Source organism: Nematolebias whitei, chromosome 22 (genome assembly GCF_014905685.2).
Source record: "Nematolebias whitei isolate Nwh7 chromosome 22, NemWhi1, whole genome shotgun sequence".
Classification (NCBI taxonomy): domain Eukaryota; kingdom Metazoa; phylum Chordata; class Actinopteri; order Cyprinodontiformes; family Rivulidae; genus Nematolebias; species Nematolebias whitei.
Window position 1 is genome coordinate 16,355,044 of NC_056519.1, and position 26,799 is coordinate 16,381,842.

A 26,799-nucleotide genomic window follows, 5' to 3' on the forward strand; every position below is an offset into this window, starting at 1 on the left:
TTTGTCATCCAATCAGGTGTAGTCATTTAGTAACGCCTTTTTTTGTCGTCCAATCAGGTGTAGTTCTTTAGTAATGCTATTTTTTTCGTCCAATCAGGTGTGGTTCTTTAGTAATGCTTTGGTATTTTTTTTTTGTTTGTTTTTTGTCCAATCAGATGTGGCTCTTGAGATATGCCCATCTTCCATTGGGAACACCTCTATCTTCCTTTGGGCATGCCTATTTCGTCTGCAGACATACCCATTTGGACTGTTGTGGTTGTCATGATGGACGGTGCTAAGTGCTATGACTGGAAGTGAGTCGTTCTGAAGCCCATTGAACAGCCACCACAAACTATGAGGCAGAGGGAGAATTTATGAAAGGTGGTTACCTTCTTAGAAAAGAAGTGCTAAGATCTTCAACGCCACACTGCTCTTAATTCCATATCATGTTCTGACGTTAAAACACATAGGCACATTAAAATTACTATGAGCAAACTGTTGTAAAAAATGAAACATCTAGGTTTTATCTAACACATTTCAAGTATTCACAAAGAACTAAGCCATGAAAACATATAGATGAAGTGTTGCAGTTGTAATGATGTGCCTAGACTTGTTTCCCCTAACAAGAAGGCAAATGACAACATTTGCAGCCACAATTATTCAAATCCATCTCTCTCAGTCTTAGAGTGAAGGGAATTTGTGCTAATGAATGAAAACACTAAAAGACAGCAACAAGACCGAGCTGTTTCCTGACTGATGTAATTTGACATGTTGATGAATGACCAAGTTCTGTTAATCAAGTTATACATCCGCTGCTTATGATCCTAATTTGAGTTTAGAATTATGATTAAGATGTTTACATGACAGTTGCTGTATCTCAAAGCTGCCTTCAACTGGTTGCAATAATGTCTTTTATGCTGGCTGTATGTTTGAGTGACGGTTTGTGTGAATGTATGACTAGGCTTTATGGTCTATAAATAGTACTTTGGTATTTTTAGTTTTATTGTGATGTGCAAGCTTCATTATTATTGTAATATTTGCTCTAAAAACTGTATGTTAAATTCAACTGAACAATGCATTAAATACCCCTAATGTAATGATTCATAGATGTATTTGATTATATGCTGAATCCAATAAAGTAAAAAAGAAGCAACTCTGCGCCAAACAGCTGCTGCTAAAACTTATTTTTTAGTGTCTTATTATTTATTTACTTTCACTCAATGCTCTATTTTGCGCAGAATTTTTACTTTGCCTTCTTCCTTCCCTCTTGCTTCATAGCATAAAACAGAATTTTCTAAATGAACAAGTAAAACTGTACTGTTCACTGTGAGTGGGGCATCTGGTTTAGATGGCTAAAACGCTGCTATGACAGTACGTCACTGATTATTTATTTTGATATAATACATCCCACAAAGGGTGGAAATCGCGAAATGTATTTGAGATACCGCCCACCCCTATGTGGCAGTAAACTACTCTAAAGAGATTTAGTCTGTCATTGGCCAAAGAGATGTCCTTTCAAACTCAAAGCCTCTGGCCATAAATATTAAGGATGTGGGTTGGTGTGTCCCCGAGCTTGTCAGTAGGCAGAATCAAAACACTTTTCTGTTTTCACTCTGCAAATTAAAGCAGCAGTCCTGGAGGGGTGAAAAATGCCTGACAGACAGGGTCAGTTATCGCTCCCTTTATGAGTTTTTATGGAGGCTTCAAAATCAAATATAAAATAAAAGATTGTTTCCTATCTGCCTAAGGAGTCGTCACTTTAAGGGCCTTTCACTAAAGCTCTGATTAGCTATAGTAATCATAACTATATATGTCAGGCCTGCTAAACGCTAGAGTTATTTACATGGCAAAGCAATATACATGGTACCATAGTCAATACATGGAGTATATAAGGAGTCTGGAAGGTGATGTGGGTTGTTTTGGATTTTGAAGTTGAAAAAAAATCTCACTAAATATGTAAAATGGATAAACAGATAGTCCATGTGATATTTTTATGTACGTTGTGTGAGGCAACAGTCACCTTCAGAAAGTCAGTAACTCTATTATATAGTAATCTTACAGTCTGGACAACATTACTAAACAGGATTTTATCACGCACGGTAGTTTGTTGTGATCATGCAGCTTTTTTAAATTGTGCATTCTGACCAAAGTATATGAACCCAAGTGTAAACCAGAGGCTTGTCAATAAATGTGATTACGAAGGAACAAACAAAAATATGAAAATGACATGCTTTTGTTGCACGAGGTACTAATTAGTTTTTTCAATGAAGTTGAATTTATTTAACTTGCATAAACCATGTCCAAATTTATCCTCTTATTAAGATTTGCTATAAGAAAAAATGAAATATTCCTACATTTGCCAACAGCCTGAATGTTTGTTTCAACTGAGATTTGCACCAGTGACAAGTTGAAGGTCTTTGGAGTTAGAAAATTAATTTAATTCATTTATTTTTAAATTAATTTTAAGACGCTTAAATATAAATCAGGCAGACTTAAGAAAACTTGTACCTGAGCAGCACTGGACCTTCCAACGTGTTAGAATTAAAAGTCATTTGGATGTGACCTGCTGAGAATGTGTCAATGTCAATATAATTTTTTTATTATGTAGCACATTTAAAAACAACAACGCTGACCAAAATGATTCACAATGAGATGTTTGTAACAGAATATAAAGATGTGAAGGATGGTAAAGAAGTTTTCCCAAACTCAAAGAGCAGAAAACTGTTTATCCCAAGAAAGATAAAAAAATAAAAAAAAATTCAAAATGCCAGTGAGGATGTTTAGTAAAACTGAAAACAACACAACCATTTAGCTGCTGTGATAAGTCAAAAATAAATGTATTTTTATCACTTGGGCATGACATTATATTTAAAAAAAAGTAAAGAAAACAGCATAAAAATATATTGGAAACGGTGAAACCTTGAATAAATCTGTAAACAACAGAGCTGCTTGTGACAAATATTGTGTTTTCTCAACTCGACTGTGTCTCTGTTCAAGGGAAGAAAAGAAAAAACTTGTCAAGTTATGCTTTGGTTTAAAATGATAGCCTGAGGTCTGCAGTTCCATTTGCTTTTCAGAGATAAGGCCAGAAAACAGTGCACCTCTTGTAGCCTCCTGCCAAAAAGGATAGCAAGCACTTAAAAAGAAAGACCATGTGAAGAGTACAGTTTGGAGAAATACAGTAGACAATTTGGCATTTTAGTGGTCAAACTGAAAACACAGCACTGCAGAAACTTTTAATACAAAAGGGTTTTTGCACTTGCTGTGTCAGTGTTCCTTAGGAAAGGTAATAGCAGTTTGCCCAAAGATCAGACAAGAAAGTTTTAGTGTTCCAGATTAGGCATGCATGATATTGGATTTTTGGCCGATACCGATATTATATGTACGTTTTTTTGTCAGAACATATTCCTCTTATTTAAGCTTATTTGCTACAAAAATTGTGTAACAGCTGTAAGAGCTGGTGACATATTCAGTAACAGCCATATGATATGCATAGCACTTTGACTTATATTAAATGAAAAGTGTTAAATGTTATTTATTAGCATTAGTCACCTGCGATGCTGTCTCACTTGTGGAGGCTTGTTCCAGGTTCCCAGCTGCAGTGTGGGATCCTCTGCACTCTTGTGCATGAAGGACAGACTTTTAAGTTAAAAGTTTTTGTCTATCCATTGTGCCGTAAGACTAATCATGCTAACGGGGCTAACACAACATCCAAATATCTGTGGTAAAACTCATCCAACAAGTAGTGCTATCGGCTATTAGCTTCTCAATTATGTCAAAAATGACGGATTGCAACTCGGGTAACGTTAAGTCGGAAAAATATCTCCGACTGGGGACAATGTAGCGAGGCTCAACGTAGTCCATACATCTTCAAAATCCGACATCCTCACCAACAAAAAATAAAACTTCCACACCGCCGACATTTTGAATTTTCCTCTCTGCCATGAGATTGGGTAGGTGCATGTGACGTCATCACGTTGTGCTGCCACTGCAGGTAAAAACAGTGCCTTTTATATCGGCGAGTTATTTTAATGGAATGACCGATGTTCAAAATATTGAATTTTAACGCCAATATCGGCCGATACCGATGCCATGCCGATAATATTGTGGATCCCTATTCTAGATAGTTTCCAGTTTCAATGCACAGGTTTTAAGACCATGGCATTTTTTTGAAAATAATTAAGAATTCAGATTCAACCTTTGCAGTAAAAACTAAAAAAAAAAAAAATTAAAAAAATTACAATTAAATATCTTATTGTCCCATATTTTCCTAACAGACCACTTTGCTCTCAGACTGCAGGTTTACTTGTGGTTCCTAGAGTTTCCAAAAGCAGAATGGGAGGCAGCTCTTTCAGTTATCAGGCTCCTCTCTTGTGGAACCAACTTCCAGTTTCTGTCCATGAGGCTGACACATTGTCCAGTTTTAAGACTGGGATTAAGATTTTCCTTTATGGTAAATCCTATAGTTGGGGTCGGATTGGGTTTCCCGACCTATCCCTTAGTTATGCTGCTATAGGCTTACACTACTGAAGGGCATATTGACCTAATTTCATCAAATTAATAGTTTTTATATGCAATTATTTCTGTCTTAACATGTGGGGTTTTCTTTTCCTCTTAGTGAGGGACCTGCTCGCCGCCATTCTGGACCTGCCATTCTGTGTCCGTTTCTCCCACCTGTCCTTTCAAACACAGCCGGTCGAAGCAGATGGCCACTTGTCCTGAGCCTGGTTCTGCTGGAGGTTTCTTCCTGTTATGAGGGAGTTTTTCCTTTCCACTGTTGCCTTACATTTTACATTACATACATTATACATCTTATACATTTCTTATACATTTTATTGTTGGATGTAACTGGGACCCTGTGTACATAATTTCGCTCCACCACATGTACCACATGAGGTGCGAATGACAATAAAGAAACTCTGACTCTGACTCTGACTTTGTGCTTGCTCAGGCTGGGAGACTGTGATGAAATGAAGACTCAATACAATCTGCTGGCTTCCTTCCTTAGATAGATAACTTTACTAATTGGCATTTATAATGTATGTGAATGTTTTTGCACTGTGTCCTGAGATGACTTCTGTTGTGACTTGGCAATATATACAGTAAATAAACTGAATTGAATTGATATTAAAAATGCTTAAAAACACTTCTTTTTAATTAAATATGTTCTGCGCAGTGTGTGATTTGCAGTGCTGCACACAAACGGCATTTTCTAAAGAAGTGTCACACCTCTGAATGAGCTAAATTGTGCCGTATTGTGCCAAAGGCTTTGCAGTGACAGCACTCTGAAAGCGACAACTTTAGACTTCTTATAAACTCAGATAAAAAGCTGAGCTTCGTTTTTATGCTTGTACCCACTAGTTTTGATTAAATGCCATTTTTATTTAGAACAAGCAATAATTTTTGATAATCAGATAGACTCCAGAAATATTGCACGACATGACTGTAAAAAAAAAACTGGGCTCCATTATGGAAGGACACCACTTTTAGATGTCAGAGGAGATTCGGATTTCATTACACATTACGATACATTTGTTAAGGTAAGTATAAAGAACTTCTAAAACCGTGTGGTAACACTATACAAGGTGTTAGTGTTTTACAAAAACTGCAAACTGCTGGAGTGGTTTTTGATAAGGCTTAAAGTATTACATTTGTACATTCTTCCAAAGACATTAGATCGTTATCCCCTGACAGACCCCTAAGAGGAGACAGCAGGCAGGACACATCATGGATTTCTCTTACTGTAGTAGAAACCAGTAGGAGTTTGGCAAACGAGAATGGGGTGGGTTGTGGAATAAAGGCCAGTTAGGGAGCAAATATCACACCTTTTCTCCTTCCCATCTTTAGGACGCATCTGCTGCTGAGCACTGAGCGCTGAGTCACGCTCGCCATCTGGCCAATCCACATCTGTGTCTCGCCCCGTCACTCAGCTTCTCCCAGCCCCGTTCACCTCCATCCTCCACGCACACACCTCTGCACCCCACGTAAAAAAAAAAAGTCAGGAATCATCTGGATGATGACCTGATTTGTTTGCAAACCGAAGGGGTGTGTGGATTTGATTTCCAACAAGCGGCGTATCCGGTGTTGACCTGTTCTGGCACACTTTTCTTAAAGAGTTGAGTGAGAGGCATGGAAAAGGAAAGAGAAAGCCGGCCGAGATTTTCAGAGTCAAGTCTGACGCAGACAAGGAGTAGAAACGGTTGTCATGGAAACCCCACCCTGCCCACAATAAGTCAATGAGTAAGTGAGGAGAGGAAATTGAGAGCAGAGTAAATGGAGAGACGGTGAGCTTTGAACCGCAGGTATCTTTCTTATGTCGGTGAGGTATTGAAAACTAACAAAAGGAAGAACGTCACAGTTTGGGTTCTTCTTAAGCCCACTTCTCCTTGATCATCGCCATGCATGGCCTGAGCCTGAATCTCACAGCAAAGACTAGGCATGGTTCAGTTTTTGGTCTTAAGGTATACCACAAATTTAAGAAGTCACAGGTGCAAAACAAACATCTTCCATCATCCAACATTTTTCAGTCAGGTCATCTGGACAGTTTCTTTATTTGTGCTGAAACGTTTCACCTTCGATCCAGAAGGCTTCATCAGTCAAGGAAACACACAACAAAACTGATTCTTCCCCCAACAGCTTACTCCAAAGTGGAACAAACCAGAGGGGGCGTACCAAAGAGACCATCTTATTACAAGCAGAACTGGTTTGTTCCACTTTGGAGTAAGCTGTTGGGAGAAGAATCAGTTTTGTTGTGCGTTTCCTTGACTGATGAAGCCTTCCAGATTGAAGGTGAAACGTTTCAGCACAAAAAAAGAAACTGTCCAGATGACCTGACTGAAAAATGTTGGATTGTATACCTGGATTATTGAGCATGGACTTTGTTATCTTCCATCATGTTTCTGCAGCTGAGATGGTTTTTAATGACATTTGCAACAAGTTAAGGCAGTTAGCCAATCTGATGGTCTAATAAAAAGCCTACAGCAGGCTTGGTACCAAGACAGACAACCTGGCTCAGTAACAACAGCTCGTCAGGCTTCCAATTTAATTATATTGTAGTTTTATACAGCTACAATAACAACAACACATTTTTTTTAGTGTTGTGTAATTTTTGGTAGCAGTAGTAATAGTATTAGCAGTGGTTTGTTCCACTTTGGAGTAAGCTGTTTGGGGGAAGAATCAGTTTTGTTGTGCGTTTCCTTGACTGATGAAGGCTTCTGGATGGAATGTGAAACGTTTCAGAACAAACAAAAAAAAAGAAACTGTCCAGATGACCTGGCTGAAAAATGTTGGATTGTATACCTGGATTATTGAGCATGGGCTTTATTTGTTTTGTTTTTTTTGGTATTAGCAGTTTGTTCTGGAATACAGTCAGTTAGATCGCATACTTTTTAAAAGAGGTGGACCAGTTTATTGGTAGACTGATTGATGCTATATTTAAATAACTTAGTATCGACATGGACTGTACACGATTAACATGTGAGAACAGCTGTCAGCAGTACAGAGTTATTACATAAGATACTAGACCTCTGTGTCAATCAAGCAGCACTTCTTGCAACAAGGTTGTCTCTTATGGCAAGGGTACGGTTTTTTTTTGCCACTGGAAGACCTAAAAGGAAGTTGCCCAGAACAGTTTGTTGACTTTATGAAAAAAACTGTCATATCAACTTGGGGAAGTAATATGATTTTACCTTTTAAAGGTTTAGGTACAGAAATGGATTTTATACCTGGATTATTGAGCATGGACTTTGGTGTTTTGAACCACTTTGACATGACTGTCAAAGAGGAAGAGGGAGAGCCCCGGAGAGGGCGTGCCCCAGAGGCCATCTTAGCACCAATAAAACAATTTTTTCCCTCACTTTGGAGTAGGCTGTTGGTGGAGAATCAGTTTTGTTTGGCGTTTCCTCAGACTGATGAAGTCCTTCGGATGGAGGGCGAAATGTTTGAACATCGTTGGGTACAGAAATGGTGTTGACTCATTAGCTTTTCCCACTATTGACCATTATAAATAATACTATACTGTATGTGTTTGCTCAAATTGTTGTTTGTCCAGCGTTTTCTTTATTAAAGTCCAGTAGACTTTGGTGTGTATGAATAATAAACTGTTGCAGTTATAAGATAAAACCAAACAAAAAATATCTGTTTTATTAATCTGCTTTTGGCTGTCCAGATATCTAAAGATGGACATTGGCTTTGAACACTAGAAAATCCATACCTGTCAACCTCTTCTTAATTGTGTAATAATATGAAACCATGGCATTTTTTTTAACCATCTGACACATACCTAGAAGGGACTCTTTCCCTAGATGTCTTTAACAGGTTCAAATTTAACATTTACTGACTCTATATAACAAGGTTGCTATATAATAAATTGTAAGACACTTGAGAGCTTTTACTGTTTTTATTATCTTGATTAACTTTGTCATCTATCAAACACCGAACTAAGGAAAGAGATAGCAGCTGGTAAATAATACATTACAAAAGGACTTTGAGTAGAATTCCCAAATGCACCAACTTTGTGCATGTTACTACAATCATGAAAGCAAACCCGGTGTTCCAGTATGTGACAAACTTCCCATTAACTCTCATTCTCAGCCACTTCTTTCTGCCATTCCAACATCATTGTGCATTGCATGTAAAGACTAAAGCACATTAACATGTGAATTTACACATAAATGAACAAACCTAAAAGCTGTGAAGTGTAATAATATGTTAAAAGCAGATGTGGACAGTTTAAAGACAGATGTTGCAAATTAGACCCTTCGTCAACGGCTACATTCAGAAACGTTTAGCAAAGTGCTTTGTAAAGAAAACGGTTTCTGATTTTCTGCCCTTGTTTAATTCATGGTGAGCGTTATGGTGTCAAGATTAAAGTGTTTTTTTGTTTGAAAATATCCACTCCCAGAAGTTATTGGTCTTGGGTTTATTAAAACCAGAAAATAACTTTAGAAGTTTAATAGAAACCATTCTTAGTTTTGGGCTGTACTGTAGGATAATGGTTGTGTGCACCTTGTAGAACTTTACAACAGCACAAGCAGTTATTGCATATTTTTTTGCACAAAAAAGTGTGTTAATGAACATTTCTATGCTATTTCACCCATTTCTAGAAAGCGTAACTGTTTCTTCCATCTGCCATAGTTCTCACATCTGACATCTATAATATGATGAACTGAACAAAGAAAAGGCAAGAAACCGTAAAAGCGGGTCATCACTTGGTCTAATGCAGGTAAAAATAAAGCAAAGGGATGTTCCATTATTATTTAAAGACGCTTCATTTGATCATCACTTAGTGCTTTTCTGTGTCCACAGAGCAAAAAGGCAAGGCGGAGAATAAAAATGAGAAGTGTGTGTTACCAAGGAGGAAAAACTGACGGATAAAGAAGTGAAGTTAAGGAGCAAAGACAGAAAAACAAAAAAATCCGTCCACAAAGGACCCAAAGGTGTTTCAGAAATCTGACATGAATTAATTTAAGAGGACCACTTCACGTTTTTATATTTTGTCCATGATCGTTAAACATGATGGATGCTTGTATCTTCTCGTTTTAATGTTGAACTTCAATTTGTTACCTCAAACTGTCTTAAACCCTCACAAATTATTTCAAAGGGTTAGTTTCAGTTTATAAAAATCTGACCAAGTCTTGTTCAGTTTCATTCTTCCAAAATATTTTAACCATTACTGGTCTGCATTAACCAACTGCACTTAGTTTGCTCAGCTCTCCGTCAAATCTACGTGGATTATCAGACGATAAGTCTGATTTCAACATGGACTCAGACTATTAACCTGCTGACCTTGGATTTCAACCAGGCAATTTGTCTAAGAGTTGGCACAGCCTTAGATGCCCTCTCTGACCCTGCCCAAGCTTCACGTTTGGTATGAGTGGCAGCAACTCTTTTCACTGTCGGCACATCAGCCTTCATTCCAAGTGAAAAATGTATTTTCTTTACCACTCAAAGGTTATGTTTAAATTGCTGTGATCAACTACTTCACATCCATCACTTGCTATTTTCTTCCTCTCCCTTTTGTCTCCATTATATTTATCACCATCTCACATCAAGGCAGGCCTCAATGGAGCTCTTGCCTTATCAATTTTGCATAGTTGTTTTTTGTCTGTCTATTTTCAAGTCGTGTCCTCATGAATGAGGCAAAGCTGAAAAATGTGCCAGAAGAGTTTACCGTGGATGGTAATCTGTTGGAAGTCAAATGCAATGCAATATTCAGAAGTAAATGTGTAAAAATATCAGTATTTGTGTTTTTCTGTGTTTTGTTGTTTGGGTTTCACTTGTTTGCAACACAAGCTCCAAACTTTCAATCAACAGCACACATTAAGACTCAGCATGGTACGAATCTCCGTTTGTATACTGGGCCGTTTGTTCATCAAGCAGCGGAGTTTGTTCTTTATTTTATTTTCATCTTTAGTATTAACCCAAGCTCAGCCATGGCGTAAAGCTTTTATATGATATTTTTGTAGAAAAAATGTACACAAACAGCTGTGACTAGCATGTGCATGTACTGATATTCAAATCATCAACTCAAAGTTGTGTATTCAGTTCAACAGTGGGCAATAATTCAAGATCGATTAACTTTTGAATGAAATGTTTTACGATATTGAACTGAAGGGATGCCTGTGAACCGTATTAGTGAAGGCAAAGAGTGTTGTGTGAGGTGGCTGCTGCTGCTTCAAGGACCCAGCTGAACTACAATAAACTCTGCGGAACTGATAATGTTTTGAAAGCGAACAGATAACGCGGCTCGTGGCTCATTTCTGTAACTGTTTTTTATGTATATACAATTATATATGCTTATATATGTTTATGTCTGTCACCTGAAATCTGACCTTGCAAGTAAAAGTGCCAGATAAAAATCTTCATCTGCTGTGCGAGTGGTTCTTTTGAGTTCAGAGAACGAGATATTTTCTCCAGCAGATATTCTTACCAGAAATTTGAGCTCAACTCGTTTGAAATTTGAACTCAACACAACTTAAAATCAATAAATAATTTGATTAAAATTTGTTGTAGAATCGGTGGCATTTTGCGTTTTTATTTTTCGAGTGCCACCGTTTGAACCTGCTTTCTGATGGAACATCACTGTCAACACACACATTAGACATGTTCATAAACTTCTTGGATGTTTCTGTCAGATAATTGGTATAAAAAAATGTAATTTTTATAAAATGGTTCCACGATATGGCCACAAACACAAGCCCTTCTTTAAGACACTTGTGGTTGTTCACATATGCACCAATGGAGCCGGTTATGACCTGGAGGATATAAGCTTAAACATATGACACATCTTGGAACCATACAAGAAACTGTGCATCACTAAGCTGCTTTGACATAAAGCACGACTCATAAAACACATTTGACATCTCCCAATCTAAACACCACAAGCCAGCTGGTCATAACGTTCTTATGTCATCACTACCGTACTTGCCACTGTAAACGTTGCACCGCCGTATAAGCCGTGTCAGTCCAAATATGTCTAATAAAGTGGAAAAAAAACAAATACATTGCTTCGCCGTATAAGTCACATCTATTATGCGTCACCGCTGACGCGTTGCGTTTGTTATGCGTCACCGCTGACAACCCAGAAATGTGGGCCAGTGTTGTGCCAAAAATCGATTGGCTGCCAAATGGCGGTTGCGTGAGCGTGCAAGGGAGAGCTTTAATGAGAATTTAGCAAGATTAACTTAAAAACAATTATTTGTTTGCTCGAAATTATAGTAAAGGTGTGTCTCAGTTTAACTTGTCCTTAATAAATGCACTTTAATGGTCAAATCAACTGCATTTCACCTGGGTGACAGCGAAATGCAGCTGATTTGACGTTTGCTCCAGTAGTTCCGGAGCAAGACGAAGGTGGCTTTGTATGGCAAGCCAAGTGTCTCATTAATAGCTACTTTTACCTATTAATGAGACACTCGGCTTGCCATATTAGTCGAGGGCCCTCTAGTGGCTGAAAACAGTAGTGTTCAATGTTTTCCACGTCCGAATGAATGAAATCGTCAGATCTCAGCCAAAAATTGTGTTCTAAATATGGGGAAAAACTTCAATATGTCGCTTTGCTGTATAAGTTACAGAAATGCTAATTTATGCAAAAAACTGTGACTTGTACAGCAAATAATAAGGTACATAGCAACCTTGTTATGCTGGCTTACCGATACAGTATATCAACTGTGACAGCTCTGAGACTACTTCCCTAAGCAGCTCAGAGGCGCAACAGCATCAGGTTGACCTAGACTCCCCATGCCCCCTTAGCCCTTAAATAAATCACTTCAAGAGAGGAAGCATGTTTCTCAGGTTCAGCTTGAAACATTTGATAAATCACGACTTGCCTTTTATCTTGTTCCCCTCAGCTGCCATGAGATCTGTTGCAGTTTCATTAACTCGTGTGTTCTCCTGCTCTACCTATTTTTCTTCCTTTACCGTTTATTTACATTTTGTTTACTTGTATAGTTTCCACAGCTTGGTTTCGTCACTTCCTCCCTTTAACCTTCAGTTCACTTTTGTCTTTCTTTACCCTTCAGTTGTTCTTTTATTTGCTCTCCCGCTCTCTACAGTTCACCACTTCCGCTATCTTCAAGGCCGCACCAGCAGCAGCTCCACGAGTGGTTATCAGGGAAAATTGTGCTTGCGTTGCAAATAAATATCTCCCGTCTTTTTTGTCCCTCCTGATGCAGTCTGAACAGAGAGGGAGACAGGAATCTGGTTCCAGAGAAATCCTCCCTCTCTTGGCCTTGAAGAATGCGCCTCCATTAGGGATTCAGGGGAGAGTTGGCCATCACACAGCTGGTCATAATGGCACAGCTAAGTTACCACGACACAAATAACAGACACTTTTTAAAATCAAAACTTGACTGACGACAGAAGGCATTAAGTCTACCAACAAAAAGGAATCACACAGTTATTGTTACCATCAGTAAGCTTGGTAAAGCACCAAAACATAAATACGGACCACACACAAATGAAGCCTATCAGACATGGAGAGGCATTTGGTTTAAAATGCTCCCCTGCTCTAAAAAACACAAAGAATCAATATCCTAAAGCCTTCCAAATCTTATCTTTGATGATCTACAGAACACTATGTTACGACTGCGTGCTCTTCTGAGACTCTTAATGCAGCTAATTAGAAAAGGAGAGCCGCAGTCAACACTTGATTCTTAAGAGTCCACACAAAACGGATTCCAGCTAAAAACGGCACTCCAGAAATTAAACGACTCTCCATAAAAACGGAAATTTGAAAGACTGAAACCAACAGGAAAACAACATTCTGTGATCAAATGTATAATTCAGAATATCAAACAAATTCAGAGGCATGATGCATGAATGGATGCACCAGTCAAGAGGCTCTTATTCCTCCTACATTTTAAGAACTGCTACTTCCCAAGGTGCTACTTTCCCCCTGAAGATCCAGAAGCAATCCAGAGCTCATCTCCAAGATTAATACACTACGTTTGGAGACATTTAGCCAAAAAATGTGTGTGGCATGTTAAACCTGACAAAACTGTTTCCAACTCGAGGTCTATTTAGAAGCTTCATCTTGAGCTTTTCTCTAATGTGAAACTAGGAGTGCCCAGCTCATGTAGATATGTAAAGATCCCATGATTCTTTAGCAAACACAGCAGAGAAATTGGAGATTAATTTGTCAACTGTGTGTCAGATGGTAATTTATGGCAGTGAGTCCATGTTGCAAGAATCATTTGTAATAAAGCTGTTTGTGAGCTCAATTGTTTGTTGTAGGATTCCTGCTGTGTAGATTATAGCAGCTTTCTTCCACTTGTGAGGTGTAACTTCCTTAATTCAGCAGCTTTTGTCACCCCTAGAGTCCAGAGCTTTGTTCCGACTGCACACTTGGCCTTAGGGGTAACTCAGCCGTGGGGAAAAAAGTGTGACACTCGGTAAGGTGAGTGAGGCTGAATAACTGGGGAATGAGTTAACTCACAGGGGATGGTGCGGAGGTAGAGGTTGTCCCGGATGATCTGCTGCAACTCGTGGTCCACTGAACCCTTCTGGAAGCGCAGGTTGAGGTATCGGCGGAGGTCCTTGTCTATCACGCCCCCTGGAGCAAGACAAATAGTAATTAGTAGAATACTTATTAATGGAAGTAACTCAACTCAGTCAAGTTGTTCTTGTGGAAGGAATCTTATGAGGACTTGATCAGAAACAGGTGTACCATTTAAAAGTATTACCATCCCTTGAACTCATTTTTTTTTTTTTTTTTTTTTGCATTTTGTCACATTGCAACCACAAACTTTGGATAATTTGATTAGGATTTTATGTATTAACCAACAAAAAGTAGTGCAAATTTGTATACAGTTCTGACAACCATGCATCATTTTCCTCCTTCACAATTAAAGCTCATTGGCGTTCAGCTTTCTGATGCAAAATTTTATAGAACCACCTTTCATTGTCATTCCAATCCAAAGCATTTAGCAGATTGCCTCTAACAACTTTGCACATTTAGAAATTACCGTAATTTTTGGACTATTGAGTGCACCTGAATATAAGTCACGCTCACTATCCATCCATCCATTATCTTTACCTGCTTCTTCCTTTTTGGGTCGCGGGGGTCACTGGTGCCCCTGTCCAGCAATCACTGTGCGAGAGGAAGGGGACACCCTGGACAGGTCTCCAGTCCATTACAAGGACACATAGAGACAAATGAGAAACAATCATTCACTCTTTCACTCACACCTAGAGACAATTTAGAGTTACCAATCAGACTAACATGCATGTTTTTGGTCTGTAGGAGGAAACTGGAGTACCCGGAGAAAACCTACGCATGCACGGAGAGAACATACAAACTCCACCCAGAAAGGCCCTCGGACCAGCGTAACATGCTCGCTGAGAGGCAGCAGCTCTACCAACTGTGCCCCCAAGCTGCCCTCACGCACAGTAAATAAAATAATATTTTGTACATATAAAGGCCGCACTTGTCTATAAGCTGTGGGTGTCCACGTTGTAACATAAGATATTTACACAGAAGCTTTTTTAAACTTTTAATTTAATACTGTAGCATGGCAGCACACAGCTACTAAAGAGAAATGTGCAGCTTTTGTTGTAGATCAAGAATCAACCACCAGAGGGCGTTTCGTAAACGTTATTTTCCTGTTCAACACACACAGACTGAGTGAGCCCCACAGGTTTTCATGACAACTACCTCAGTTACTCATGGTTACTCTACTGAATGGCCTAACACAAACTAACATGATGAACACATAAACTAGGCTAACAAGAACAGACTAATCGCTAAAAGAACAATGCTAAACAACTAACCAAAATGATTAACAATGAACATAAATTTTACCCATAATACCACCCTGAGGTCATGTGATCGACAGTCAACCACAGCAAAATGCTACAATACGTACTGGTAATATAAACAAATACGTACAGTAAATGATATTTTTCTGAACAGTGCCAGTAACACAGCTGGTTAAAGAAAAATACAGTAGCCTACCATGAGGTAATTGATCGCCATCTTCATATTCCTCCTGCTCCGCAGAGCAAAAGTTGCTTTGTGCATGAAGGAGAGTCTATGGGGAGGATCACCCCCTCCCCGTTCTCTCCTCCCACTCCGTTTCATTGGTTTAACTGTGACCTGTTCGGTAATTTCATTGGTCTGATTTTTTTTTTTTTTACCTTTATTTATACAGTTAGTCTCAATGAGTCATGAGGACCCTCCCCCCAAGAGAGACATGTATTGGGCAGCTATGAGAGTCCCTGGATATGACAAAGCTAAATGTTTTGGCAGCATAAAGCTCGTTAGCCCATGGTGAATGGACTATACTTATATAGCGCCATTCTATCTAATCAAGATACTCAAAGTTCTTTACACTACAATCTGTGTCCTCATTTACCCATTCATACAGCACTCTACTAGATCTCTACAAAGACTAATCAATGCTTTATCACATTTATACACCAATGAGACACACATCGGAGACAATGAGGGGTTCGGTGTCTTGCCCAGGGACACTTCGGCATGCGACTGCTGGTGGATTCAAAACCCCAACTCTTGCATTGGAGGACAACTGCTCTAACCACTCAGACACAGCCGCACATCAAAAAAATAAATCCATAAATTAGCCACAGCATTGTATAAGCTGCAGTGTTCAAAGCATGTGAAAAAAGTAGCTGCTTATAGACGGGAAATTACAGTAGCATTCAGTAACAAACCTCAGACCTTCACAGAACACTTGTATTTAGATTAAATTACACACCGGTGGATTAATTAGATGTCTACTTAGATGACATCAAAAAGCAACATGTTGCACGGATTTTTAGTCACAGGTCTAAAACTAAAAGTAGATTAATACAAATGTGTCAAACTTTTCTGTTTTACATTTGTACAAAAATTTAAATACCATCTATCATTTTCCTTTCACTTCACAAATATGCTCTACTTTGTGTCAATCTATCACACCTAAAGTGACCAATACATGGCCTAGAATTTCTGAAAACCAGAGCAAACAATCTGAATTCCTAAACCAACAGCCAAGACTAATGAAAACACTTTGCTCTCACTCAGACACAACATCTGTCAAGTGCAGCCAAGGATTGGTGGAGGTGTTAATTGCAGCGCTGGTTTAACGCACGTGCAGAGACGTCTGCATATAAATCACCCACGGCCACTCCACAGAGGCCTGTTTTTGTTTTTTTCCACTTCCTTTCTCATCACACCTCACCTAAGCCACCCCCTCCACCTCTTACGTGTCTTGAGCAGTTCTGTGAATGGACTCCCACTTAAAACCATTAGATTTTGCTGGCTCAGCAGGGTACACAATAAAAACAGGGATGACGTGATGAGAAAGAAGTTGAGAAATCAAGAAAATGGGGAACAACCGATCCCGTGAGAGAAAAAAAGGGTGATTTTAAAATGGACAAAAATTAAACCTTGTGTACATTCCGTTCTCCTATTACTCAATATTATAATCACATTTAAAAAGGGAGGAGAGCTTCTTCATGACCACTGCTCTTATCAAACCTGCTACTTAAAAATATTAAAAATAAATAAATATATAAATAATGTATATATAGCACAGAGGTGGTGCAAGGGCTGAAATACATTTGTCTATCCTTCAACATCCAATTTAAAGCAACATTTTGACACAATTCCACCCAGCATTAAGCCGTTTCCTCTCCTCCTTTTGCCTGTTAAGTGTTTTTAAAGCCTGACATGTTGGGATGCATACATGTCAACATGCACATGTGAAGACAGACGCAGACACGACACTATAATTACCCTCAAACAAAAGGTGGGGTGACAGTGCAAGAACTGTAATGAGAGGTACATTCATTTAAAAAATAACGCAGTTTGGAAGTTTTCTGTCACACTGGCACCATGAATTATTAAACGCATTCTGTTTTTCCCTCGTGCGTCCTGGAAAACCCTGCACACAAACACACAATCATCAGCATGCATTATCCTGGACTAATTTGTAGGGTATTCCATTAAAATCATGCCAACCTGAATTAGAGCAACCAGCTGCAGTGCAACCAGCCTATTTCACATTTGCATGAGAAAAGAAGCCATTGAGTCTGCATACTGAAAAGGTGAGCACGCTCAGAAATCACAAATTAAATACAGTGGACGGCACCTCTTGCGCAGCCAGTACGGAGAATGAGGGTCCTCTTTCCACTGGTTTTGTGATGCAAATAATTTCCACTGGAAGAAATCTTCCGCCGGTTCTTCCCAGTGGAATCCACACACACACACTCCCCCTAAAGAGTCCTTGTTGTCCCTTCAGGTCCTCAACCACATCCCCGTTTTGTCCAATCAAGTGAATGAAATCACCTTCCTGCCCTCCATGGAGGAATGGATGAAACAGGAGAGAGCGGCAGAAATGAGTGTCTGAGGCAAAAGAAAAAAATAAATAAAAGAGAGTATGTGTGTGAGAATGAGGGAGAGCGGGAAAGAGGAGGGAAGTAGTGTGTGTGCTGAAGCACAGCTTCTCCAATGGGGATCTATCAGACTAGTATCTCCGTTTCACATGAATCCATCCAGATTTGCAGGTCCTATATCGCCTCCCACGTGCGGTGCAGGGTACTACAACTGCTTCATGGCTCGGCTTGCAGCTTCTATTAGACCTTATTTACAATTAGCAACAACCTGATGAAACTGAACAGCAGGTTTCATCCAAAATCAGTGCTGTTCTGTGGCGTCTTACGTCTACTGAACGGTGTTCCTACTAATTAGGGTGTTTTCTGTTTACCCCTGCTGTAGAAGCTGTCAACACTTCCCCTGCTCTGCTCAGGCTGATTTCCATTCATCATCTTGCCTTTTTTTCCTCAGGCAATGACATTTTTTCCCTCTACTTGTTTGTATATACAGATGTTTGAAGGCTCAAACTAAGTTTAACGTGTCAAATGCATTGAACCATCTTTAGAGCAATAGAAATCAAGAAAATATGACATTGTGTTATTATAAACCAATAAACTTTATTTTTGTCTAATAAACTGCTCTTCAGTGTCAGAAAAATCACAATTACAAACACCTGGAAACCAATTTTCCTTGTGAAGCTACGCAGCTACGAAGACGGTGCCAGCGAGAAAAAAGCTTCTTCGCATTTTGGATTTAACCGACACGTTGATGTGCATCATCTGTGTTTTATTTTCTCTCCTGTCAAAAAAATCTGACAATTTCACACTTCACCTGTCATTTTATTTTCCTCGAATAAATCACAACCTAACCTGAACACACATGCACAAGAAACAACAGAGACTCCATTTCCTGACAAGACTCAAATAAACAAAGTCAGGCAGGGTCTATTGGTTCAGTATTGAACAACCACAATGCATGCTTGTGTTTTTCGGTTGTTGTTTAATATGGAAACAGTGGTCAGAATTGCCATTGGGGCATCAAAGAGCATCACAGATTATTAAGATTATAGGATGGAAGCTCACCCTGTTGAACTCTATGAACACAGGATGAGCCACTTTACTAGCAGCGAAGAGTATAAATGACTTTCATGATTCAGTAAATCAACCATATTCTGATGCAACTTTCCTCCCATGGTCTTAAAACGGACAATAGTCAGATAAACTAGTCAATATGGGAAGTTCTGCCCTGTATTTACATATTTTTCTATAAGCAAAGAACATGATCAACCACTTGATTGCTTTTATTGAAACACTCAGAAATTATTGGATTTTTTTATTATTGGGTATTGATAATATTCAACGTGATATACTGATGATACTTGAAAGAAGAGGAATGAAAGTCAGCCGTAGTAAGACAGAGTACATGTGTGTGAAAGAGAGGGAGGCTGATGGAACAGTGAAGCTACAAGGAGCAGAGGTCATAAAGGTGCAGGACTTAAAGTACTTGGGGTCCACGGTCCTGGAAAATGGGGAGTGTGGTAAAGAGATGGAGAGTCCAGGCAGGATGGAGTGGATGGAGAAAAATTTCAGGAGTGATTTGCGACAATAGGTGACAGCAAAGGTCAAAGGAAATGATCACAAGACAGTTGTGAGACCATCTATGTTGTATGGTCTGGAAACAGTGGCATTGACAAAAAGACAGGAGAAAGAACTGGAAGTGGCAGAAATGAAGACGTTGAGGTTCTCCTTCGGAGTGATGGATAAGATTAGCAATGAGGTCATCAGAGGTACAGCACAGGCTGAACAACTGGGAGATAAAGTTAGAGATACCAGACTGATGGTTTGGACATGTCCAGAGGAGGGACCGTGGGTGTATTGGTAGAAGGATGTTAGAAATGCAGCTGCCAGGAAAAAACAAAGAGGAAGACCAAAGAGGAGATATGTATATGGATGCAGTAAGAGAGGACATGGAGGTAGTTGGAGTGAGGACAGAGAATACAGAGGACAGAGTGAGATGGAGGAGGATGACTCGGTGTGGCGAGCCCAGAAAAGGGAAAAGCCGAAAGAAGAAGATATACAGCGGCTTCTGATGTTATTAGTCCATTAAATGGACATTATTAACTGTTATCATCCCTGTACGTAGCGTTCAGACTGTTCCCTCCTACCTCCTAGTAAGTTAAAAATTACATTTTTATCGGTGATAATAGGCACCGATGTGCGGCTCACATGTAAAACGGGATGTGTATTTTGGTTAGCTTTATATGACCTTTTTTCTAAACCTAACCTTACACTTGACCCAGACCACTGACCCTAAACTTAACCCCCTTACCCTTGAGCCTTAACCTAACCCTGACCTTCAACCTAACCTAACCCCAAACCCATATAAAACATAACCCCCAGCCCCTTGACTCTTAACCTAACCATGTGACCGTATTATCAGCAATAAGAACGTGCCTTCAAACCTACTAGGAGGTAGAGGAGGGGCAGTCTGAACACTACATATGGGGATGATAACATCCAACAGCCATTTAGTGGATAACATCCAAAGCAGGTGAGATATACTGATAATGGTATTTGGATGTACATTTTCAACTGACTACCTTTTGTCGTTAATTGATTTCAATATGGCCACCACAGCTTAACCTTAGCAAATACAAAAATGGCTATCAGTCAGTTTATCAGATATTGAGCTAAAATTTGGTGTGGTAGTAGCTGAGAGTCATCCACAGCACATACTCTAACTAGTAATAGCTCACACAAGATATTGCATGGCATTGCAAACATTAGAGGTTTGACCAAAACGATTGTACCTTTCTCAACATTAGATGATCCTAGTTTAATACTGGCATGAAAAGGTGATATGCATTCCTTGCATGTGTTAGGTCTTCCATTTTATATTTGTACTTTCAGCACGTAAGTCGTGCCCCTCTGTTTGGTCTTCTACACGATGCACCGTTTCAGCCACTCCATCTGCTCTGAGATTAATTCCACCAGTGCAGCCATGTGGTAATAGAAGAAAATGAACTTTTGAACCTCTACAGCACTTAAGTTAGTGCACCCAGAGGAAGCACGATTATCCTACGGGTCGTAAGCATTGGTTCGTTGTCATTTCACTGCCGTTATGATAGTTATTAAATGATCATTCTGTGAGAGACGGTCAGTTTAGCCGAAGCAAGAGGCGTTTTTTTTTTCTTCGCCCAATATGGCTCAATATTTTTCTTTCAGGGTGGTTTCTCACCATTTTCTCCACCTCTAACTGAGATGTTATCATGATGTGACGGTTATGTGACACCGGCGGTAGAAAAAAGGTGAACAACAGGCAGAATAGACAGACAGAGATTGTTATCGAAGAGAAAATGTGACACTATCAGCGGACAAAATCTACTGGCTGGTTGATAAGGCTATCAACTGAACAGCCTTAAAGGTATAGATGTTTTATCCATTCAGTAATACTATTGCTTTTATTGCTTTCACTCTAACCCCAAGAAAAAGAAAGTAAGAAAACGATGCAACCAAGACATTTTAAAGCATCTTAACAATACGAGATAAAAGGACTCATCCCTGCTGTTCAGTAATCATTATTTGCACATTTCGGAAAAAAAAAAACCAGCCACTAACTGCTTCCTTAACAGATGGGTGAATGGAAATTGTTGTTTTTCTGGTAGAAGAAGCAAATTCCCCATTTAAGCTCAGCAGGTGTTGGGTAAGTCTCCTGGGAGGCAAAAAGAGAACGAACAGCCTGAGAAGAGTCCAAAAATAAAAGAGCAGCTTGTTCTCTCAGAAATAGAGGTTGTAAAGTACGACTAAATGCTGCATACACAATCACAAACAACGTCTGGACACCTCCGCTACACAGAGGGTGTTAACTTTGCGAGTTTTCATGAGGCTCGTATGCAAATCAAGGTCATGTAAAACAGACTGGTATCTGAGAACAAGCAACATGTTCTTAAATTAAACAGTGTTGATGTAAAACGTAGACGATTTCACAAAGTTTTTATTGCTTGGCATTAAGGGCTACACATCAGCTTAGCAGTGGCATCCAGTTCAGTGAACTATTTCCAAACCAATATTGCAATATTTAATTACTGCAGCTTCTTCTTCCACTCATAAAATAGTTTGTAGGCAAAGATAGATTTTTTTTAACTGGAAACAGCTCAAGACATCAAACTAATTTAGTCCAACGAGTGACAAAATCCAACATGATGCATAATGATAAATGTAAAGAGCAACATTTTGAAAATTAAAAAAGTAAAAAAAAAAAAACCTTATTGTGATATCTCTAATATTTATCTGTGGAAATATTTATTTGTTTATACAGAACTGAAAACTTTGCAGTTACCTCCAACATTACTTTTAAAACAATATCTATTTATATTTTATATAAATTGGTAATCCCCTCTAATTGGAGCCTAAAGTCCATCAGAACCAGTCCCAATCTTTTGTATAAACCAGCTCTTTCCAGCTGCTGTTGGAAAAATGAAACACTCACTAAGACATTTTCTCAGCATCTTTCAATACAAGCGTACTTGTGATCAGATAATGTTCCTTTTTTATTTTTACACATTTTTACTTTCATATTTCTTGATATTTGCATGTTTTTAATAAGTGGCAATTGTGAGCAACACATTTTTGTGTGAATCTTTCACCACTAAGTTACTAAAATGAACTCATTGTTGGGCAAACCGCATTAAAATAGTTTTGGTTACATTATTTACTTTGTTAGGAAACAATGCATTATGCACTTTATAAGAGGTTATGTATGACTTACCTTCCAAATTAAAAAAATACAGCAGGTCACCCTTAATGTCATTGTAGCGCTACGAGAGGTTGTTCATGGTTTAATTCAAATTACTTTATGTTTCTTTTTATTAACGAGTCTTAAGTGACTCAGATCTGTTATTTACTCATGTTAATTTTTTTGACTGGGTAATAAAAATTATATCTGAGCATCAAGTTTTGGTAACAAATCTATTCTTAACGCTGTGAATCTTAATGTGCTGACAACAACAGCAAAAAGCAGATTCAAAGGCATTATGGTTGTAAATTATTCCTCCCCTTAATTTTTATTTGGTGGATTGAGGTCTGCGTGAGTAATTCTATTTATTTTTTTTGTTTGTTTTTTGATCATCTTATTAAGCTCAGGTCCTTTTCTGTGATGGCTTAATGTTGCCCAGATGGAAAATTTGTTCCACCAGCTGTTTATTGATATTCTACTATAGAAAAACAGCAGCACAGAGACACAGTGTCGCCTACCATCAGTCCCCGAATTAAACATAAAACGAGTGAGCTTGTAAAACCAAATTTTGATTTAATCCTGTTAGCAGTTTATAGAGGCAAACACAAGAATCCTACGGTTAGGACGCACTCACCTAACACTGAACCAAGACGTGGGCAAAAATGTAACAGTCAACTTCTCAAAGCTAACGGTAAATAGAGCAAAAACTTTTAACTCTATGAAATAAAACTTGAGCATGGAAGACTTGCCTTCAGTCAATCAGCTTGGGGGGCACCGTCATCAAATCATCTCTGACAACCTTTAATGCTGTTGGAGGGCGTCCATCAGCATTTAAAGCATTAAAACGCAGAGCTCGTCTTTTTTATTAAAGGTAGAGAGCTCCAGCTAACAGCTGTTCAGATAATAAGACTAATTAAATTATCAAGATGGGCTCAAAGTACTTTGCCAATTTTACCAGAAACACACAGCGCTTTGTTGATTAGTCTTCAATCAAGACGAGCGATGTGCCAACTCTGTGGTGAAAGTGCTGGAATCCATGAGCACCAACTGGCTTTCAGATGGAGAGCACATGCACGCAGAGATGGAAATGTGTTAAGTTTTGTAACATTTTTGCTCCTGTTAAACACAGGGGTTCATATAAACTTGGACAAATTGTTTGTTTTGTGCTTTTCTTATTATTACAAAAAAACAAGGTGATGATATAAAAAATATATACTTTATACACGTGTTTTAAAGACCAATACATAAATACTGGAAATCAAATGGTTTCATTATCCTTGCTTGAACAGCAGTCACTGTGGGAAATCGCAATAATTAACAATTTTATGACTATAAAGGCTAATTTTAGATTTTAAAGTGAATTTAAAAATGAATAAAGACCATAGTAGTAAAAATATAAGTTGTACAAAAAGTGGTAAACTTTAATTTTTTTAAGCAGCTACAGATTTATAAAACCAAAGCATAAACCACTATAGAGCCACTATTTTTTTTAGACTCAAGAGTTTTTGCATGGATACAAATTTAGCCATAAGATTTTTCTTATCATGAAACCATTTGTTTATTTTGTCAAACATCTGAGTTATGCTGTTTCAACATCCAAATTGTCTCAAATTCCTGACAATAGTGTTGGATAGAAAATGTTTGGTTGCGTTTTGGTTGAATCAGTCCCTCGCTACTTCACGGTTCGTTTTTCGTGGACTCGCTCTATCGCAGTTTTTCAAAATAAGATTGGGCATGTCGCACAGTTGGCTGATTGATGGATGAGCCGCATGATCGGGATGGAATTTTTATTTAAAATAAATTATTTAGCACCTGCTGCACCTGTGTGCAGCCCACAATGCAGGAGAAATTTCCTCCGGCAGCTCCTCCTTCCTCCTCTGTCAATATCCGTTGTGCAGCGGAGAAGTGGGCGTGGTCGAGAGAGCAGCCGTGGCAGAGAGCCGAGTTCATGACATGCTGTGCTCTTTTAGAGCGTTTAGAGTTTAGAAACATTGTTTAGAATATTGCAAGAGTGTGGGAAGGGTTTAAAGCACCATATATATATATATATATATATATATATATATATATATACACACACACACACACACACACACACACACACACACTAAAATTACTACTTACTACTTGTACTGCTAGTCCTACTTGGCAGTTTTTCGCTTATTGTGGGGTAATATTATTTAGGATACAGATCCCCCACGATAAACGAGGGACTACTGTAAATCGGTTTATTTATATAGTTCCAGTTCACAACTGAATTATTCTCTGGGCACTTTTAGAAAGCATTAATTCAAATCAAGCAACCATCTATTCTTTTTTTTTTCTTCTGCCTTTTGAAGGTCTTGTTAAAGAAGTGATAAAGACCAGGAGAGAAACCACCTGCGGTGGAAGTGGTCTCCAGCTACAAGTACTTGGGTGTACACATGAATGACAACCTCAGCTGGAGCAACAACACCACCAGCCTGATCAAGAAAGCTCATCAGAGACTCTACTTCCTCAGACGGCTGAGGCGAGCTGGTCTGGGAAGCTCAGTCCTCACCTCCTTCTACAGGTGTGCAGTGGAGAGCATCCTGTGCTCCAGCATCAACGTGTGGCATGGAGGCTGCACAGCTGCAGAAAGAAAAGCTTTGCAGAGAGTGGTGAAGGCTGCACAGAAATCTGTCAGAATCAGCCTCCCCACCATCACAGACATCTACACCTCCAGATGCAGGAAGAGGGCCACCTGCATCATGAAGGACCCCACTCACCCAGCACACACACTTTTTGCCCCACTCCCCTCAGGAAGGAGGTTAAGGAGCATTAAGTGTAGAACCACTAGACTGAGGAACAGCTTCTACCCTGAGGCTGTTAGACTCATGAATCTCTAACTAGAATAATCACTGTGAAAAACCATATCATGTTGCTGCTGATCTGTTTCATGTTGCTGCTGATCTGTTTCAATGTTGATGTGTTCATGCGTGTACATCCTCTCACACAGACTCATGTTCATGTTTGTGCTGATGTTCAATGTTTTATGTTATGAGTGCTTAGTGCATATTTAGTTGATGTTTTTCTTAGTTCATATCTTAGATGTTATCACTGTTTTTCTTATACATTTTATTGTTGGATGTAACTGGGACCCCGTGTACATAATTTTGCTCCACCACATGTACCACATGAGGTGCGAATGACAATAAAGAAACTCTGACTCTGATTCTCTGAGAGAAACCTAGATATGCCTCTAACCAGCAACATTCCAGCTCCTCTTTGGAGATCTTGGGGCAATCCTGGGCCAAAAGAAATAGATAGTTCCTTCAGTGAGTTCTGAGTGTTCCTCTAAGGTGTCCTCCCAAAAGAATGTGCCCAAAATATCTTCTAAAGAACGTATCCAGGAGGGATCCTAATCAGTTGTCTGAACTAGCTCATGTGACTTCTATGATGAGGAGGAGCAGCTGGTCTACTTCAAGTTCCTATCAGATGATGAAGCTCCTCACCCTATCCTATAACTGGCACTCCAAAATAAAAAACTCATTTGAATATCCTTGATCTTATACTTTAGGTCCTGATTTATATCCTGTTACCATAGGTGAGGCTTGGCATGTATGCATCAATAAATATACACCTTGGTTTTTGTGCTCCTTCTTCACCATGTCATAAAGGATAAACACTACCAACACTGTGGTTAAAGCCTTGGTTCAATAATCTATCCCTCACTCAATTCTGCCATCACTCATAAATTACTCATGCCCAACAAGGATGGAGCATCATGAGCCTCATATTTAGATTAGCTTATTTTATCCCAGTGATTTCACACTCAACTGCCAAATACTCCTTTGTGTGCCCAAGGTCATGATTTAAAGACACCCACAACATTACATCATATGCAAAAAGCAGAGGTGAAAAACTAAGATCCCCAAATCAGACATCCATCCATCCATTATCTTTACCTGCTTCTTCCTTTTTGGGTTGCAGGGGTCACTGGTGCCCATATTCAGCAGTCACTGTGCGAGAGGCGGGGTACACCGTGGACAGATCGCAAGTTCTGACATAATCCTCTTAAAGACTTTCCTTTAAAATGTCCATGAAACTTTCAAACTGGATTAGAGACAATGAGTAGCCCTGAAAATGTCCAACTGTGAGCTTGACTTTGTGCAGTGAATGCATACACAGATTGCTTTAATTATATCAGAACTAAATAGTATATGAAAGCAGGCAATTGATTCTTGCCTGGTTTTTGTTCAGGTTGTGGAAAATCCACCCAGTTCCTTTATCCGCTTCTCCGTTAGGGGTTT

General features: G+C 39.0%; 1 protein-coding gene across 1 annotated transcript in view; it reads right to left on the reverse strand.

The window, feature by feature from the left end:
• Positions 1-26,799, reverse strand: part of magi2a (membrane associated guanylate kinase, WW and PDZ domain containing 2a) — a 326,057-nt gene that overhangs the window by 208,806 nt on the left and 90,452 nt on the right. Inside the window, exon 2 of the mRNA XM_037695758.1 lies at positions 13,913-14,029. Coding sequence (XP_037551686.1) covers positions 13,913-14,029 — 117 coding nt within the window. The remainder of the gene's footprint in view (positions 1-13,912; positions 14,030-26,799) is intronic.